Here is a 17,499-nt window from a genome sequence, read left to right on the forward strand (position 1 = left end):
AAATACTCACCTGTAAAATCTGCTCGATTCAAGTCAGCACAGAAATTTTGTAAGTGCAAATGATGATAATTTTTCTCTCTTGTTTTCTGGTTTTCTATCCATTCCTGTGCAACCTGCATGTAATAAAAGTGGAAGTTATATGAAAATATTTTAGGAGGTTGTTTTTCATAAGGATAAATTATATTCTAAAATTACACCATGATTTGTCATGACTAGTGAAGAGCACCAGTACTGAAGTGAACTGGCAGAAATGAAGCGAAACCGATGGTACTGTTGCAGGTCAAGATATAAGGTGACCTTCAAAATGGAACAACATTCAATATTTCTGCAAGAAAGAAGCCTGAAAGAGTTTTTCTTACCAGTCTGCTCCAAAAACAGTTTTTCTGTTTGCTTTTTTACTGTCAAGTCTTATCTGCCCTGTTTCTGCTGAAGGACTTTTGGGGGGATGCAGAGGTGGGGCTTGAAAGCATTCTCAGACGCTAATTGAAGGGACAAGGTGAGTGAGGTAATAATTTTTATTGGACTAACTTTTGCTGGTGAAAGAGACAAGCTTTCAAGCTTACACAGAGTTCTTCCTTAATTAAAGGGACAGGGATATTGTACCTTTACCAGAACACTTTTCTAGCAAATGTTTGTGTTACACTGATGTTAAAATTTTAAGCAGTCTGAAATAAGATCATTTCCCATATCAACTGGATCTCTTTTGCAAAGCTTCTTGATGTCAGAAGCCTGACTGATCTATTCATTCTTAACATATTTTTGGAAAACAAAATAGCCAAGACCTGACTTTTTCTTGTAAAAAGACATTGAGATTTTCCCTTTTAGGCCTTCTTTATACACTATGAAGAAAAAGGGGCACAAACCCAATTTTTCCCTTTGCAGGTGGCCTTTTAAAAGTTAACTGAAAGAGCTCAGTTACAGTGGATGGGAGTGCAGAGGGCATGGCAACAGTGCTCATGGAATATCATTTTTCTGAGCACTAAATTAAGCTATAACATTTTAAGCTCTAACCCTGTCCTTTCCACAGAAATGTACAAATATCATTAAGATTTTTTTTTTTTTAAATCAAGGCACAATAACATTTTCAGAAGTTAAGATGAGCAGGTACCTAGCTCTTTTAGCTCTTCCTAAAATTTTCTGTGCTTGATGAAAACAAACTTAAAGTGGTAACAGTTTCATAAAAAAAGCAGATAAGTTACTTACTGTTTCAAAGGCATTTAGCATCATCAAGGGGAAAAATGTGTTAAAATAGTCATTGTATCCCTGAAATTTGACAGGAACAGAGACCATAATTGATTGAAGAAGGTTATGTGGAAGTCCAAACTGGCTGAAGTTGACAAACATTTCATAGTTCCATTTCAGAATCTCTGTAACAAAAATACTATGATCACGCTGTTGAGTGACAAGAGCATTTGCTTGTGGAAAGGAAGGGAGACCTCTTGCTTGCCCTGAATGAGCCCCCAAGGCAGACCTGTTGGGAAAACATGAAGTACTGTTTGTCTGCATGTTCTGGGGCCGGAGAACATTGCTGGAACTCTGGGACCGAAGACTATTGCTGAAACTTGGGGTCTTGACTATCTGGTTCTCTGCCGATACAGCTTTTGGATTCCCTGTCTTGGACACTCTGGATTTTACCACATTTGACTTGGCTTTTGATGACGAGTGCTTTGAAATATTTTCAAGATCCTTCGTGAGGTTGGCACTCCGTGAAGAGCTATTTGAGCTGAAAATTTTAGTAGTGGAAGGTTTTTCAGGCTTACGAGGTGGTAAACCTGGCTTGACAAAGAGATGATCTGAAGCATCAGTGGCAGAATGCTTCCTACAGTACTCCACTGTCTTTTCCACCTGTTCTGTACAATCTTTGTACTTGCACTTCACAATACCTAAGGGCTCATTCTGCAGCAGACTTTCAGCAGCATCTACTTCCGTGTCTACTGGCTCTTTTTCACTAGCTATTATAATATCTCCAACATTTTCCATCTGCGAACACATTTCCATATCCACAGGATCTAACTGAGTTAAAAATAAATCATCATCACTCTCTTCATTTAATTTAGGCTTGCTCACTTCCAAAGTTGCCCCCTCAAAGTTAGGTGTAGATGGGGAAACTAGAGGGACAACATATTCTCTCTCTGCAGGTTCATTTTTGTAGTCTCCATTTAAAGATGAAGAAAAACATGATTTGATCTGTAATGCAGGAACTGCCATATTGTTTTCTTCTATTTTCATGTTAGATTCCTTAGAACCATGTGGAGCCATTTTATTCATGTGTGTAGTTTGGACTTCCTTTCTCCCAGGTGAGCAGCTTTTTCTCACATTTTTCCCGTCATTGCTTGAGGGATAGCATACCCGCTCAGCTGTGCTCGCTTTTTGTTTTTCACTAGTTCCCACAGCAGATACGGGGTCAAAATCCACAGGCTGTTGTATTGGGTGCTTTGGATCAGACTTTTCAGTTATTTTTTTCCTTCTGCCCTCAGAACTTCCTATCTGATTTTTCCCTCTCCCCACTTGTGTGGGTCTTATCTGCCTCCGAAATGGAAGATCTTGGCAGGCTAACATTTTTCTATTATGTTTTGTAAGTAGATTCTGTGGAGCAATTAATTTAGTTTTTTGTTTCTGTGGAGTCTGAACTGCCCCAGCAGCTTTCCCATAACTGCGCAATTCAGCCAGACTATCTAAGGATCGCTGGGATAACTCAAATGCTTTGCGGGGGGCCTTTTTTAGGCCAAGTTTGACCACAGTTGAAGTTGGCTCAGGACACTGGTGAACTTTCTTTGGAGGAACTACAGCAGGGGTTGACCTGCAAGGCTCAGTATTTCTAGAACTAGTCTGAGGAAGTTTTTTGTTTTGCACAGTTTTAAGGCTCATTTTTCTGGGACTTCTAAGGGCAGTTCTTACCAACTTGGATTTTGCTACGCTTTTGCCTGGGCTTAAAGTGCTTTTTTTAATAGTCAACTTTGAAGCTAATGATACACTAGATGCAGATGCTCTGGGTTCCATCAAGCCTGTGTTTTTGGCATGGACTTTAGCAACAGCATCTGGCTGAGTAGAATTCTCAGACTGAGCAGTTGCATTTCCCTGGATAGCAGGCTCTTGAAAAGTTGCCTCAGATTTCGTGCCAGTTTTACTAACTTCCTTATGAGACAGAGAATCTACCTGCCTTTCAACGGCCTCTTCTGCTTTTTCAATGACATCATCACTGATATAATCTGTATCATAACCCCAGTCATTTATACGATCTGCCAACTCAAAACTATCTGAAGCACATTTGCTTGTTGATGTCAAGTTAGAGTCTTGTTCCTGTGCCTGATTCACTTCCTCATCATTTATCTGAGAATCTTGCCAGACTGAAAACACATCATCTTCAGTTTCAAACTCAAAAAATTGAGAATTATGTTCCTCACATGGCAACGGGGAGCTATGAGTCTCCAATTGCTCTTTTTTGTTTGCACTATCAGAAACATAGTCAGGTGTTAAAGGCTGTTTTTCTGGACACATATACACATCTTTTTTTACTGGTTTCTTAATATCCAACTTTTTTTCCTCATCAGAAGAGGAATCTGAAATGATGATGACTTCATTGTTGGGACAATCTGCATCAGAAGAGGACTCATTACTTTGGCCCTTTGTGGATGATCTAACAGCACCTTTTACTTTCCTTTTAATGTGACTCAGATGTACTGAGCGTTCTTGGCTTGAATCAACAGGAAAATTGACACCTTTGGCATAAGCGGCTAAGGATAATTTATCAAGGTCTCTATCAATCTGAGAGTCTGTTAAGGGGCTAGCTCCAAATTGCTTTACCAAATCACATGCAACTGCTGCATTATCTTCATGATTTCTTTTTTCCTCTGAATTGCCTTCTCTTTTAAAATATCTTGAAAAATCTAACAGTCTGTCAGTTGACTCATGCTTAATTAAGAGTGGACTGATTAGAGGAGCATTCCTAGGTATCTCCTCTTTATTTTCAGAACTAGATAGACTGTTAAAATTTGCTGAAGTTTTATCTGTACGTAGCATGCTCACTTTTTGATCTTTGAGGTCACCTCTCTTTGGGCATAAACTGCCAGAATTAGACTGTCCTTGATCTGGTATTTCTGTGTTCAGGTCTTTATTCAGTAAAGGCTTTGGCAAAGAACTTGATCTTCCTGAAAGGGATCTCTTTTTCTTTAAATAATGTATAAACGTATCAAGTGGAATATTGTCTTCTTCACCTCCACTTTCTTCCAAGCCAGCCTCTTTTTTAATGAAATTTGAATAATCTGCCTTGGTGTCATTTGATTCCTGCTTAAGAGAGAGCACCTTGATTTGAAAAGTACTGTTCATGCTGTTCTCCTGTTTATTTTCAGAAGCGTTTGAAGTATTAAAGTTAACTGAGGTTTCACCTTCATTCAAAATATTCACTTCCTGATCTCTGCTGCCATCTTTACTTGTACAGAGACTCTCAGAGCGAGACTGTAGTTGGTCTACTTCTGAATTTGAAGCTGATTGCTTCATTAACTTCAATAGTTTTGTGGCCCAATCAGCATTCTGTACCTGGGTTTTCAAATTTGTGATTTTATCAGGATCTACCTTAAACTTTGAACAGGAATTAGGGGAGCAACTTCCATCCTTTCCATTTGAGCTGTGAATATCTTCATGAGAACTGGAACAAGATTGAGCACTCAGACACTCTGGCATCCTCACTTCTGTTTCGTCTCTCTCCAATATAGTATGACTTTTGAAATCACAGACTTGAGGACTTGTGTTGAAGCACTGTTTAAGTAAGGAGTTATTCTTATTTTGGTTCCCCTGCACTTGGTAGTTGTTTCCATTTTTATGGGTATCCTTGTGTATTTTTGTTGCTCCAGAGCTATCAGAATGTTCACATTCCTGAAATGACCTATCATGAGGTTCTTTTTTAATATCTGTCAAAAGGCATTCTGCAGTTACACATAATTTTGTATTGTTAAAAGACATTTCCCTATATTCCTCTTCCCAGATACCTCTTCTTCTTGGGGAAGAACTCTCTTGACAAGCCTCATCGCTCCCAGATGCTAAAGAAAATGGGGGACTGAGGTTATCCCTGTATTGTATATTCATCTGACACCTGTCACTGGCTGTCCCTTTCTCTTGCTTTATAGCAATGGTGGGCAAATTTGTACAGATCACGCTATTTTCCACAGGTATGGAAGCATTTGATGATCTGTCCTTTATACTTCTTATTACCTGCTTTAAACACATTTGCAATTCCTGAGTTTCCCGGTTGTTCAGCTGCCAACCCATAGGTAAGTTTCCACGCAAAAGCAGATTGAGTTTATCTAGAAACTGTTTGCAAACAGTTTGTTGCCCTAACTGGTAGCCTTCTCGAAGAAGGCTGCGTATCAACTGCACGCAAGCATGCTGTACAGAGTTAGAAGCCTGTGAAGATATTGTTGGTGTAAGTTTAGGAGCGTTTCCAGGTGCTTTTTCAGAGCAGCGCGTAAATGCTATAGTTGGAAGTTTAGCACATTTCACTACTGCTTCCACCCATTCCTGAGAGCTAACCCAAAGCAAATGCAGGCACTTTTTATTTCTGTGTAGTTCAACAACTGACACCAAAATCAGGATGAAAAATTCAGAAACTTTGTCACATTGCTGGACTCTTTCACTGAGAAAGCCTTTGATTTCCGAGCACAGATGGTGAATGACCTCTACTATATAAGCCACGCCCAAGTCCTTGAGGTCCATTAGGGACTGAACAAAAGGAATAAACCATAGAAATGTGCTGTTATGGACGCGCATATCTTGGCCAATATCAGATTGAAGCACATTAGCCAATGTCTGCATATCTTCGTACATATTGGGGCAATAATCCGGACAAATGGCTGTCTTCCATCCAGTATCCTGAAATAGAAAAAGACAAATCAACTATTCATTAGGTATTTTGCACAATATCACTCTTATAGTTCATTTGGATTGCTTTGATTTACCAAACAATACTCTCAGCCAAAAGTTTCTTTTAGCTTCCACCCCTACAAATAGTGCTTATTAATTATTTATGGGCACTGATTTGATACAGCAGTTCAGTGGCATCCTAGAAATCAGTTACTAACCATTTTACCTCTACAGTCTAAACAAGACCAAACTCTACCATACACAAGGAACTTCTCCAAGTCCCAAAGAATAAACCATGAGATTAAAATATTGAAAACAGTTCACTTAGTCATTTAAAAAACCAAAGCACCATTCACAGTATGTAGCATGAGTTTCCATGTCAAAGTGTCAAATGTACTTTATTTTAAATGTTTACAGACTCTGCACTATTTTGATATCAGATAGTCACAGCACTTTTGCTTAAGATACAAAAGTTGAGTGACAGTTATGATGCAAGTGTGTTTCTTATAAACAGAAACAGTTAAAAAAGTAAGTTATGTATGGGTCCAAAGTATTCAGTAGATCAAACATTTAATGGCATGTCGCTTCATTACATATTTAGCACAGTAGTTTAAAAATATCCATAAACCGACACAAAGGATATAAAAGGGACACTGTCAAATAAAAATCTAGGAAACTTAAAAATGGGTAAAAAGTGTTTCCAGGTACAAACACCTGTCTCCTAGTTCCCCTACCAATTTTTGTTTTACCACAACACATACCCATTTTATAAAATGTTTCTCTCTCCTCCATTGCTCCACGAAAGATCCACACAAACAGGAAGAAAAATGACTGACTATACTGGGTAAACAGTGAATGTGCCTAGAGACAAACTTCTATCCAGTGCACACAAATTACAAATAGAGAAAAATAATATATCTGAAAAGAAACCTATCCAAGAACACTAAGTATGATTTAAGTTGAGAGTGTCCTTTAATAAATGAATCAGGAAAAATAGCAGATAAAATAAATACAAAGCTTTTTTTTTTTTTGAATTTACCTTTTTGGGCTTTTCTGTGTTATAATTATATACTATCTGGCTGCAAGTAACCATTTCTTCCTCATAGTTTGACTCTGGTTCAGATTTAGTCCTAAAGAAAAGAAATACAAGTTGCTCCAAGACGTGCAAATTATTCATGAACTAAGTGAAATAAGAGTCAGAGAAGATTTCACAGTTTCAGATGCCACATTTTATTACTAACTGATGCAAGTGATAAAATGTGTGTGGGAAAACATTAATATGGTACGTTAGAATGTGTAAGATTGTTCTAGTTCTATTATTTTATGGTGCCCACAAGTGTGGTAGATAGGGTTGCCAATTTTGCTTGGATATACTCCTGGAAGTTTCATCATAATGACAATCTTTAATTAAAGAGTAATCTTTAATTCCTGGGAATTCCAGGACAATCCTGGAGGGTTGGCAACCCAAGTAGGTGCTTTAAAGAAATTGCATAAAAGAAAGCTACTGGCTTCAGAGAGATCTTACTACTAAATGACAGATTTGGATAATGACTTCAGGATCTAACATATACTAGGAAGAAATATAATGTAATAAGTACTTGCATAAACATGTTGTTTAACTGAACAAGATCTTTTTTGAAATGATCATCCTTAGTTGTATTACTAACAGCTGCTTTGATGTTTAAAAATTCGCAGTTTTAATAATCAAATTTACCTATTTATGCCATTTACTATTTTCACTTCACTCATTAATGATAATGAAAAAAGACTGATAAGTTTCCTCTGTCTAGTTTTCTTTCAATAGGATAATGTGGCAATTTTGGCCTGTAGACCACCACAGAAGAATATTTAAGTCCTATATCCCCCACCCAATTGCCACTTTTTGAAAAATGTTTTTATGGAAAGGTTTAATTTAAGGTTTTGTAATTAAGAGAAAAAGGTTTACAAAGCCTAAATCTGGGGCTGAAAGAAGTGTTAGTACCCTCTTAAAACAACTGTGTACTGTAAAGAAGACTGTTTAAAAGGTGGAGCCCAACTATGCTTTCCAAATTTCTCTGCACAGAGAATCCACTTCCACAACCGGATAGCTGTTTACTAACAGATTACTTTTCCGTTGAATGGGTGACTTAGCTAGTCTGCTGGTTGCTTAATTTTGAATGTCTAATATATGGTTACTCTTAAAAGATGTTATGGTTATTCTTAAAAGATGCATCTCAAACATTATGTTAAATTTTAAAACTTGAACTCACCTCCTTGAACTATTGCGTATATTTTTTATTTCATTGTTGTAGCTGACATTGTTGATAATGGTTTGAAAGGCCTGGACTGGATCGATGAGTTGACCCCATACTTTAGACCCGAGCTGATCCAAAATCACCATAAAACAGTGCAGCGCTGGCCAGAAAGGATCAATGCTTTCATCTGAAATGTAACAGTTTAATATCATGAACAGTTGAGGGGGGAAAGTGTTCTGCGCTTTCCTACTGCTAGCTGAATACAAAGTGAATTTAATTCTTCATTTCAGTGCTTTTATTAGTTAAACATTGAAAAAAAGGTGAATTACAACTTTTAAAAATAATGTTTAAGCCTAAAAAATGTCTTAAAAAAATTAAAAAAAAAAACCACCCAGAGGAAGAGGAGAGGGGAAGAATTTAAAAATTCCCCTCAGAAGCAACACTGGTTTTGCAGATAAGGTCTGAGACCAGCCACGCTTTCCCTCTATAACAAGTAATCTGGAGGAGCGAGAGAAGCGAAGATATAAAATGGATGATAATTTTTAAAGCTTCCCCTCACTGCAAAGCTGTGTCATTCCTACCTTTTTCCCTTTTTGTTTTGGTTGTGATATTTTGGTGGGCGCGTGTAAGAGGTATATTATTGAGATGAGTTATTATGCCTCATATAGCTGCCCAGGGAAGGAGTGTTATGTCTGAGAAAGAGCTTTATTTTTCTTTATTTCATATTTCAGGTTTTGCAGCCACTGTGTCCTTCTGTTTGGCCTGCCTCCCCTGTCTAGCCATTAGTGTGGCTAGGAGCCCCCTCCCTAGAGGAAGTGAACAAGATGAGAAATTTAATTTTTTCCCTCTTGCCTCTAAACACAATAAAATCTGAAAAGATAAAAAGATTTGGTAAAAGTGTTTATTATTGTTATTTACAGGTATTTGTGTGGAGAACACAGGGCTAGGCAGGGAAGAATATCTGAATCTTACAGCTTTGTCAACTGATTTGTTCAAAAGAATCTTCTATTTAGACTTCTGCAGTTAGAAAATTTTTAATGATTCAATGGAGAAAAGTACCTAAGAAGATTCAGTTACAAAGATAGATAGATTTTTTTTTTTTTTTAAATCAGCATCTTCTATTCTGGTACAGAAAATGACACAGCATTTTGAGTGGCCAGCACAGAGTAACTCATTCTCAGCATTCCATTCTAGTTTCATTAACGAAGCTGTTAAGAGTCAGAATCTGACATATCTTTAGAGGATATTTTGGAAACTGTTAAAATGAGTGCAGATAAATCAGATTCTTTTCCCACAGTAACTGAAACTGAGGAATTTGTAAACAGTATAAAGTAAATTACAGACATCAGCTAAAAAAAATGAAGCTTCAATCTGCTTTAGATAAATGTAAATTTGCTAGAAGTTCACTGATTCAAGAAAACATATGCTTCTGTAGAAGAACTCTTGAGTTTTTAAAAAACAACTCTTGCATTAAAAACTAGAGTACTGGGATTACCAAAAGGAATGAAAGAGAAGATGCTATTAAAGAAATTCCTTTGTTACTTGACAAAATATCTGATTATAAATTTACTCTGCCAATAAAAAAATTGATGGCCAACAAGATTCTTTGTCTGCAGAAATCCCAGACCTTAATTATCTCCTTTAGTTCGGATAATGCTAAAGCTCAATTTTATACTCAGGACATAGTCTCCATTTTTCGAGTTCTAGCTCACATAACACTAACAAGGGGGTGCAGAATAATTAAAAAGTGATTGAATTATATTGGTATTTAGGCATCTTTTTTTTTTTTTTTTTTACCCCAGAAGACTAGCACTAATGTTTGATGGTAAAAGGTTGTATTTTTATGACTGACAAAGCAAAAAAGTCTTAGATATTTAGATGCAATTACTTCAGGAAAAGGATAAAAAAGGAGAGGATCCTCATATATACAGAAGACTCTTACCACAATTTGAGTAATTTTAACTTTTCCTCCTCCTCCTCTTTTCCTTTGTTTTTGTTGCTTCATCTAGAGGCTAATTAAAATAGAATAATCTATCAACTACTGAAGGGGTATTTCCTTTTAAAGCTCCTTCAGATCTGAGATAATGATACTATACAGTTTTCTTGTATATGTGTTCTTCCTTCTTCATGTAAGATTATAAACTTTTTCTTTAATGAAAATATTGCACTTATAAAGATCCAATCTTTTTCTTCTCATATTACAAAAAGAAACTTATAAATAATTAAAAACATCCAAGTCTCAGAAAAAGGATCCGAAAAATAATAAGCAGGAACTACAAAGTTTGAAATGTTACATTTGCAAATTAAAATAGTTACCACACAACTATGAACTTTCCATTTTCACTGAATTGTCTCTCACACCACTAATCAGGAGGATATGGAAATTCAGCTTCCAGGAAATGTAAAAACATAATCCTGGAAGAGTGACTTCTTCCCTTTAGAATGCAAGAGCCAGAATACATACCACATGGAAAAAACTACATCATCTCTTCTAAGTGGAAATCACCCAGTAATTAGAAAAAAAAGTTTGCCCTCACCTAACGCTTTACATATGGCTCCATAAAGCCATAAGAGGCACCTTTTCTCCACTTTTCAAAGTCCCTTTGAACCTTGTTTTTCAGTATTTGTCTCAAGGTATATGTCCAAATATTGTTCTTCACATCAGGGAAGGAATGAAATGTCGAAGTCTGAGAAACCCTGTCTTTGGCATTATACTTCTATACCAAAAATAATTTGCTCAACAAAAGTAGTAAGTTCTATTAGGAATTATATCACAACCAGAATATGACTGTTCATAATCCATTTTTAATCTCTACCACTGCCTCATCAGTTAAAATTAATTACCATCTGTTTGTTTCTCCATGGTGTGAAGTATAGACTGCATGAAATCATTCTGCTTATCTGGACCCAGCAACAAAGAATCCATAGCTTGTTCTTCCAGCACTGTTAGCAACATACAGATACCTGCAATGAAAGCAATCTGTCTTTATGTTTGTGTAGGAGATCCATTTTTTTCCCCCTTCAAGTTTTGGCAAACCTAAATAGTACTGTTTTCCAAAGCTCACTGCAATGAAAGCTCTCAGAGGAAATGATCAGCATCAGAGGAACCTGAAGCGGATGAATTTAAATAAGCTACTGAGCCTCCTGGACAGACACAGTTAGAATTCTTTTATTTGACAACTCCCAAAATGCATTACACATTTCAAGAACTTTGATTGTACTGATCTCATAGGGCTTGAGACAAGATCCAAAGAGAATTAACTGAAATTTCAACAACTCTAACTTTGCAGAATGAATATTCCCGTGAAGAACAGCGATATACCTGTGGGTTTGGTGGTTACTCTATTTTGCCGGCTAAAAGGTGACTAAAGGTTAAATCCTGCATGAACCCAAAACAATAGCTGTAGACAGAATTCAATTGCCTGGACAATACCAAGAATCTAATGGATGAAGGCACCTCCAAACCCCATCTAAAGAAGCGAACAAGCCAGTTCGGTCAGGTTCAGGAGCCCTGTTTGAAACCTTAGGAGATCTTTAGGTGGGAACTTTCAAAGAAACCTTTGAAATGAATAAAAGACAGCCTGTGTCCTGAAGGGGAGACACAGAGAGGCAGCAGCAGCTACAAAGGTACATCCTGTTTCACCAAGCTTCAGTGCTTGAGGGGTGTCTGGTTCAAGTGGAACCTACTTAAACTAGCAAGGAAAGGCTATGTTTAGGTAAGGCAATATGCATTTAGGCTTTTTTTTAACCCTTTTCTTCCTGCTTGTAATGTTCCTAAGAGTAAATAAATCATACTCTGTTTTGAAAAAGCTGTTCTCTGTTACTGAGTTTACCAGCTGGTCCAATTCCCGGAGAGGATTCTCTAGCAAGGATTCTCCAGAGGCATTGTAACCTTGGGGTTCAGTTAGAAGTGGGGTGAATCGCAGAATTCCACTCAGAGCAGAGCATAGGGGTTGGCCTGCCACTTGAAAGAAATGCCACAGCCAACCCCCACCCGGGGGGGGGGGGGGGGGGAGAAGAGAAAGCACAAATACAGCTCACTACTGAACAAACACTTACCAAGCCAGTAGTTTTTGTAGTTGGTGGTATCATACAAATGGGATGGCAGAAGAATGAGTTTCCCCTTCTCAATCATTGAAGAACTATAAATATCAGGACTGTCAAACAGCCCCAACTCAATGACTTTAAACAAGCAAGTCAACACTTCCTGTAAGTCATAGTAATCATCCCTGTCGACTTTCCCTAAATTTCTTGCTGTCAGGATGGCCCATCGACGAATCTATATATTAAAAAAAAATACTTAAATATTACTAAAAAGAATACGACAAACAGGAATCTCAGAAAAAGCTGTAAGTTTAACAGCCATATTCCTAATAAAATGTGGTCAAATACATTTGTACTAAGGGCAAGTTCTTGAAAGTGAGAATCAAGTATTCTTCCAGCATAAACAAACATTTCCCCGTGCATATTACAAACTGTGTGCAATGCAATCTAAAAAATCCAAAAGAGTTAGAAAGCATACATTCAAGGGCAAAATCTCACTGGAGGCACAAGATAGAGGCACTCTTTATCTCTAGACTTGTTTGATATCCTTGAAACTTTACTGATCAACATTTAACACAGACAGAAGTGCAATTAAGGAACCATAAGTTAATGCTGTATGCGAAGGATGCCTGTCTACTTATTACTGAGCCAGAATCCATCTTTTGACATACTTGAAGGACTATAGATAAGTTCACGGAGGATAGGTCCATCAATGGCTATCAGCCAGGATGGACAGAGATGGCGTCCCTAGCCTCTGTTTGCCAGAAGCTGGGAATGGGCGATGGGATGGATCACTTGATACTTACCGTTCTGTTCATTCCCCCTGGGGCACCTGGCATTGGCCACTGTCGGAAGACAGGATACTGGGCTAGATGGACCTTTGGTCTGACCCAGTATGGCCATTTTTATGTTATGTACAGTATATTGTCAGATTATAAAATAGGGTAATATATCTCCTATGCATTTCTCAGGACCAGCTTATACATCAGTTTGAATGGCAGCATTTTCAGTGGGTAGCCTCCCTAAAATGCCTACAGATCCACATCCATACCAGCTATCAAACTCTGTCAAGTAAAATCTGGATCCACAGTTAGACACAATATCAAATAACTTGAAAAAATGACAAATACTCACCTCTTCCTGTGGAATAAAAAGAATATTAAGGTGAATAGCCTGCCTAGGTTACTATAAACCCTTATATCCCTCCTGATCTACACACCCAAAGTTGCTTACTCATATCAAACTATTCACTGACTTTCTCGGAAGTGAAGTAAGGAGGACATTCTGTCCTGCCTTAGTCCTAAAGTGTACTATGAATCCCTCAAGATACACAGCAGGGCTTTCAACGGTATCAGGGCTTAGATCCTAAGATCCAGGTGTTCTGTGGATTCTATATAACCACCACTCCTCAATCCTTCCCACAGCTATTGAAGCTACCAGTAAGATCAGGGCAGATCTAGCTGTATGCAAAGGCAGTTTTGTAGGATAATCTAAGTCTCCCTGTGGAGTTAAGATTATGTCAAGGGAGCGAACGAAGAGGGGCACTCACACTTATCCAACTCTGTACCAATTACTTCCTTAGGTCTTTTTCTGGCCTTCCAATGCTATTTGGCCTGCAAATGTCGACATTTTGATAATACCTGTGACTTTCAACCCAGATGCACCCCAGAAATTCCCACTTTCTTACCATTCCTTAAGGGACTGGGTTCAAAAGGTGATAAGCTACCGCCATCTACTACATTATGAATGCCCTCAAGGTCTGCTTCGAACTAGAACATATGGCACAGAGACCTCCCATTGTGGTCTAGGATTGGCCTATTAAAATATCCTCCCTGAACCTCATTAAGATACATACAACTAAAAATACCATCTAGCCTCCACTAGTCTCAGAATGAAGAAGACTAAAATAAAGGACAACTGTGCCTGCTGGTAATGTCAAACTCTGTGTGCTATGTCACTATATATGCTATGGGAATGCTCTGTAATTACAGGATTTGGGGAGGAAGTGTGTTCCTGACTGTCTCTTATTCCAATTGACAGTGCCACTCTCACCACTTCTATTTCACATTGGAGGTAATTCCAAGATCTCTGAACCTCAGACTACCCAAGGATATAGCTTTTAGTGACTAAAACCAAATGATAACAGAGATGGAAAGACTCAACATCCTAGCACAAGGCTGGAGTATGAACATTGTATTTGGCTATCTTGGAAAGAGTGGCATACAAAATATACTTGGACTCAGTTTGAAAGCACAGATCTTTATTTTCAGAGATGCTGAACTCCTGCAACTCCTATTGACTTTAACTGAACTTTTAAGTTCTCATCACTTCTGAAAACAAAGCCCCATAGCCTTTGTTCCTTGACAGGTATCAGTGACCCAGAGTTACACATTGTGAGCTTCTGCACCACACTTTCCACTTTATATGAATTTCATTTCCTGAATACATGATGCATTTCCCTCCTCTCCTTCACTTCTGATTCCCCCATTCTCAGTCAATTATTTTCTTTACAGGCAACAGAATTCCATTTTCTTTGGATTGTATTCCTATCCAAATTCTAATTGAATAACTTGCTGTGCCAAAAAAGGAGAATGAAGAATCATGCTGAATTTTGAACCTTAACTCTGATTTTATTTTTAATTACAAGATTTGGAAAAACAATCTGAATGTTATTTAAACTCAGTCTACGTAGTGGAATTTCCTTTCGGTACAATTTTTATTTTGAAAAACACCTGCTTCTTTAGGTTCTCAATTCAGTATGAGGCTCAATCTCCAGAACAGGTGAAATTAAGAAAAGACTCAGTAGAAATTAAATGCTTTAAACTGTTAGGCGCTCCTATTATCCACCTTGAGAAAAGCCATATAATACCCAAAATGTTAATGTTACAAATGGCTCAAATTAAACAGTAAACATTGATTAGTCTGCTGACTTCAATGTGCCGTGGCACTGACTTTTCTTTCTTGCATGCTCTTGAAAAATGCTGAGATCACTTATCATCATGGATAGGAATATTATATGCCAAGACATACCAATCCCATTACTAATCAAGGTTACATGCTTCTATGGATTGTTTATATGAGGAGGATACCGCAGAAATGTTTGAACCTTGAAACAACAAGCGTATTTCTCTTGCCAAATATGAACAAGGATACACGTACACAATCAAATCCCTGAAACAGAAGTGCCTAGTAAAAGCTTAAAGTGAGTTAATTTTTCTGATTGTATTCTCATTGTAGGAGAAATAACTCACCACTTCATTGGGGTGTACCAACAACAGATAAATGCCCGGATGTTTGTCAAAGACCTGAAAGGAGAAGTTAACTTGTTCCATTTTACAAAGAGCCTCAACACAGAGCTCACCTAAACAAGAGGAGACATAAATGGTAAAGATTAACCAACACCAAGACAAGCTAACTTATTTTAGTCCTTAAAGAAATATTACCCTTATTTTAGTAGGGCAACTAAACATTTCACTAATGCCTGTTTAAAATAATTATTTTCACCTTCTGCAATAGTGAGAATACTGGATTCTTTCAAGTGTAAGCCATGAGATACTCACTGATTCGTTCATGTAGCAGCAGGTATGGGTATTTCAGTATTTCTAGAAGAGGTACACGCAGGTTGTTCTCGAAATCTGGGCCCGTGTAACCAGACAGTTTAGTTTCCCCATTGTCATCCACTATAAATAATTCATCATCCTCTTCAATGTCTGTCTTCATGGATTTCTCAAAGTGGTCTATGAGACGGGAGGTTTCCAACTCCCATAAGATCTATTCAGGGAAAAGGAAACAAGGAGACAATAGTCTGTCCAGGTTGCTAAGACTGAGGATGTTTAACATCATGTGGAACTCCTGATGAGATTCTAAGAGCTCATTACTTTGTTTTGGAAAGTTACTTTGCAGACATGGTGAGAAAATATTAACAGTTGGGCATGGAACTCAGGTGACACAGATCATCAGCAACATTTTCAATTTGGAATTGACTGATTATAGAATAATTAAAGTAACTTTAGTGGCAGTCAGAAATTGTAGGTACTTAATGAATAAAGTTTTGAATAATTTATTCATTTCTGAATAAAGTTAATAGCTTTATCATTATTTTAGACAGAAGACTGATAATTGGGACAAAGTTCTGTATTTAAATACAGGAACAGAGCACATTACAAGAACTTACAATTAAATGGTAGCATATGCCTCCTGCAATAGTCAGCTAAACACAGAGCCCTCACAAAATTCCTCTCCCTCAGTCAGACCTAACTACCACCAAATCCCACCCTCTGAGGTAACTCAATTAAAGCTTTTATTCTGTACAGCTCAGTAGGAGACAATTACCTCCTGCAGTAAGCTTGGCAATCCATCCCTTGCCTTGTGATATTCAACCACACATTCCAGGCAGTAACAGAGATCATCATTAGCTGCTGCACGATCTTCAGGGGATAAAGTCTTGGAAGCATAAGTTCTTAGGAACTGGGTGGTGGAGGAACCACCAGGCGTACACCAACGACATGTGCTCATTCTTCAGATACACACATAGAAAGAGGGAGGGAGTTATTAGCAATCAAAACACTGAAAGTAGTAATAAGATCCAATTTCACCAAGATCTCTTAAATGCTAAGGGCTAGAGACTTCTGTAATGTGCAGATGCAGTGGTCATAGATGATTTTTAAAACACTATGACCAAAACAATCAAATATAAGTGCCCAAGTTTAAGCATTTATATCCATATTTATGCACCTCATAGAAGTGGCTTCATTTTCAGAGCATTTGAACACCTATTGTTCCCAGTGAAATACAAAACAAAATTTAAAAACTAATAATTAAAAAGTATTTTATTACTCCTACAATTAATTCGTTTGGATAACACGGATAGGAAAAATTTCACCTTGCATGTAACTAAAGAATCGATAACTAACCCACAATACAACTTTAATGAACTCTTTCAACATATACAATATTAATATACGTATGCATCAGAACAGTTGTTTGTGAAAACGAGGGTTTATCGATACAAAGTTTGATTAGTTCTACTTCACCTCCCTAAGATTCTCATAGTTCAATGAAGCCGTCGCTTAGATTTAAGAAAATGGATTCAAGATTTTTCAGTTTAGTAGTCATCCCTGACATTCCCACAAGTGGCTACCTCTACATTCAGAATAAGAGAAGTTTAAGATAAATTCTATCACTTCTACCAAGCTAATAATAAACAAAGAATAGATTCTATATAACAATTGTGTAACTACAGGTGCTCAGCTTTATTAATACCAATACTAAAGGTATACGCTGGCTATGAATCAAACATTTTCATTCTCCTCACTTTGCATCAGTTAAGGTGACAACCTAATTTATTAGTATCACTTCCTAAAAG

At 37.4% G+C, this 17,499-nt stretch overlaps 1 protein-coding gene across 1 annotated transcript in view; it reads right to left on the bottom strand.

Annotated features, from left to right (window-relative positions):
- The window catches only part of SETX (senataxin), a 48,245-nt gene that overhangs the window by 25,100 nt on the left and 5,646 nt on the right, over positions 1–17,499 (bottom strand). Inside the window, exons 2-10 of the mRNA XM_074974023.1 lie at positions 16,467–16,650; positions 15,695–15,905; positions 15,386–15,495; positions 12,150–12,369; positions 10,935–11,054; positions 8,106–8,277; positions 6,896–6,986; positions 1,204–5,865; positions 11–113 (exon numbers count right to left, since the gene is read on the bottom strand). Of these exons, the coding sequence (XP_074830124.1) occupies positions 11–113; positions 1,204–5,865; positions 6,896–6,986; positions 8,106–8,277; positions 10,935–11,054; positions 12,150–12,369; positions 15,386–15,495; positions 15,695–15,905; positions 16,467–16,649 (5,872 nt within the window). The 5' untranslated portion in view covers position 16,650. The remainder of the gene's footprint in view (positions 1–10; positions 114–1,203; positions 5,866–6,895; positions 6,987–8,105; positions 8,278–10,934; positions 11,055–12,149; positions 12,370–15,385; positions 15,496–15,694; positions 15,906–16,466; positions 16,651–17,499) is intronic.

Source organism: Natator depressus, chromosome 16 (genome assembly GCF_965152275.1).
Source record: "Natator depressus isolate rNatDep1 chromosome 16, rNatDep2.hap1, whole genome shotgun sequence".
NCBI classification, from domain to species: Eukaryota; Metazoa; Chordata; order Testudines; family Cheloniidae; genus Natator; species Natator depressus.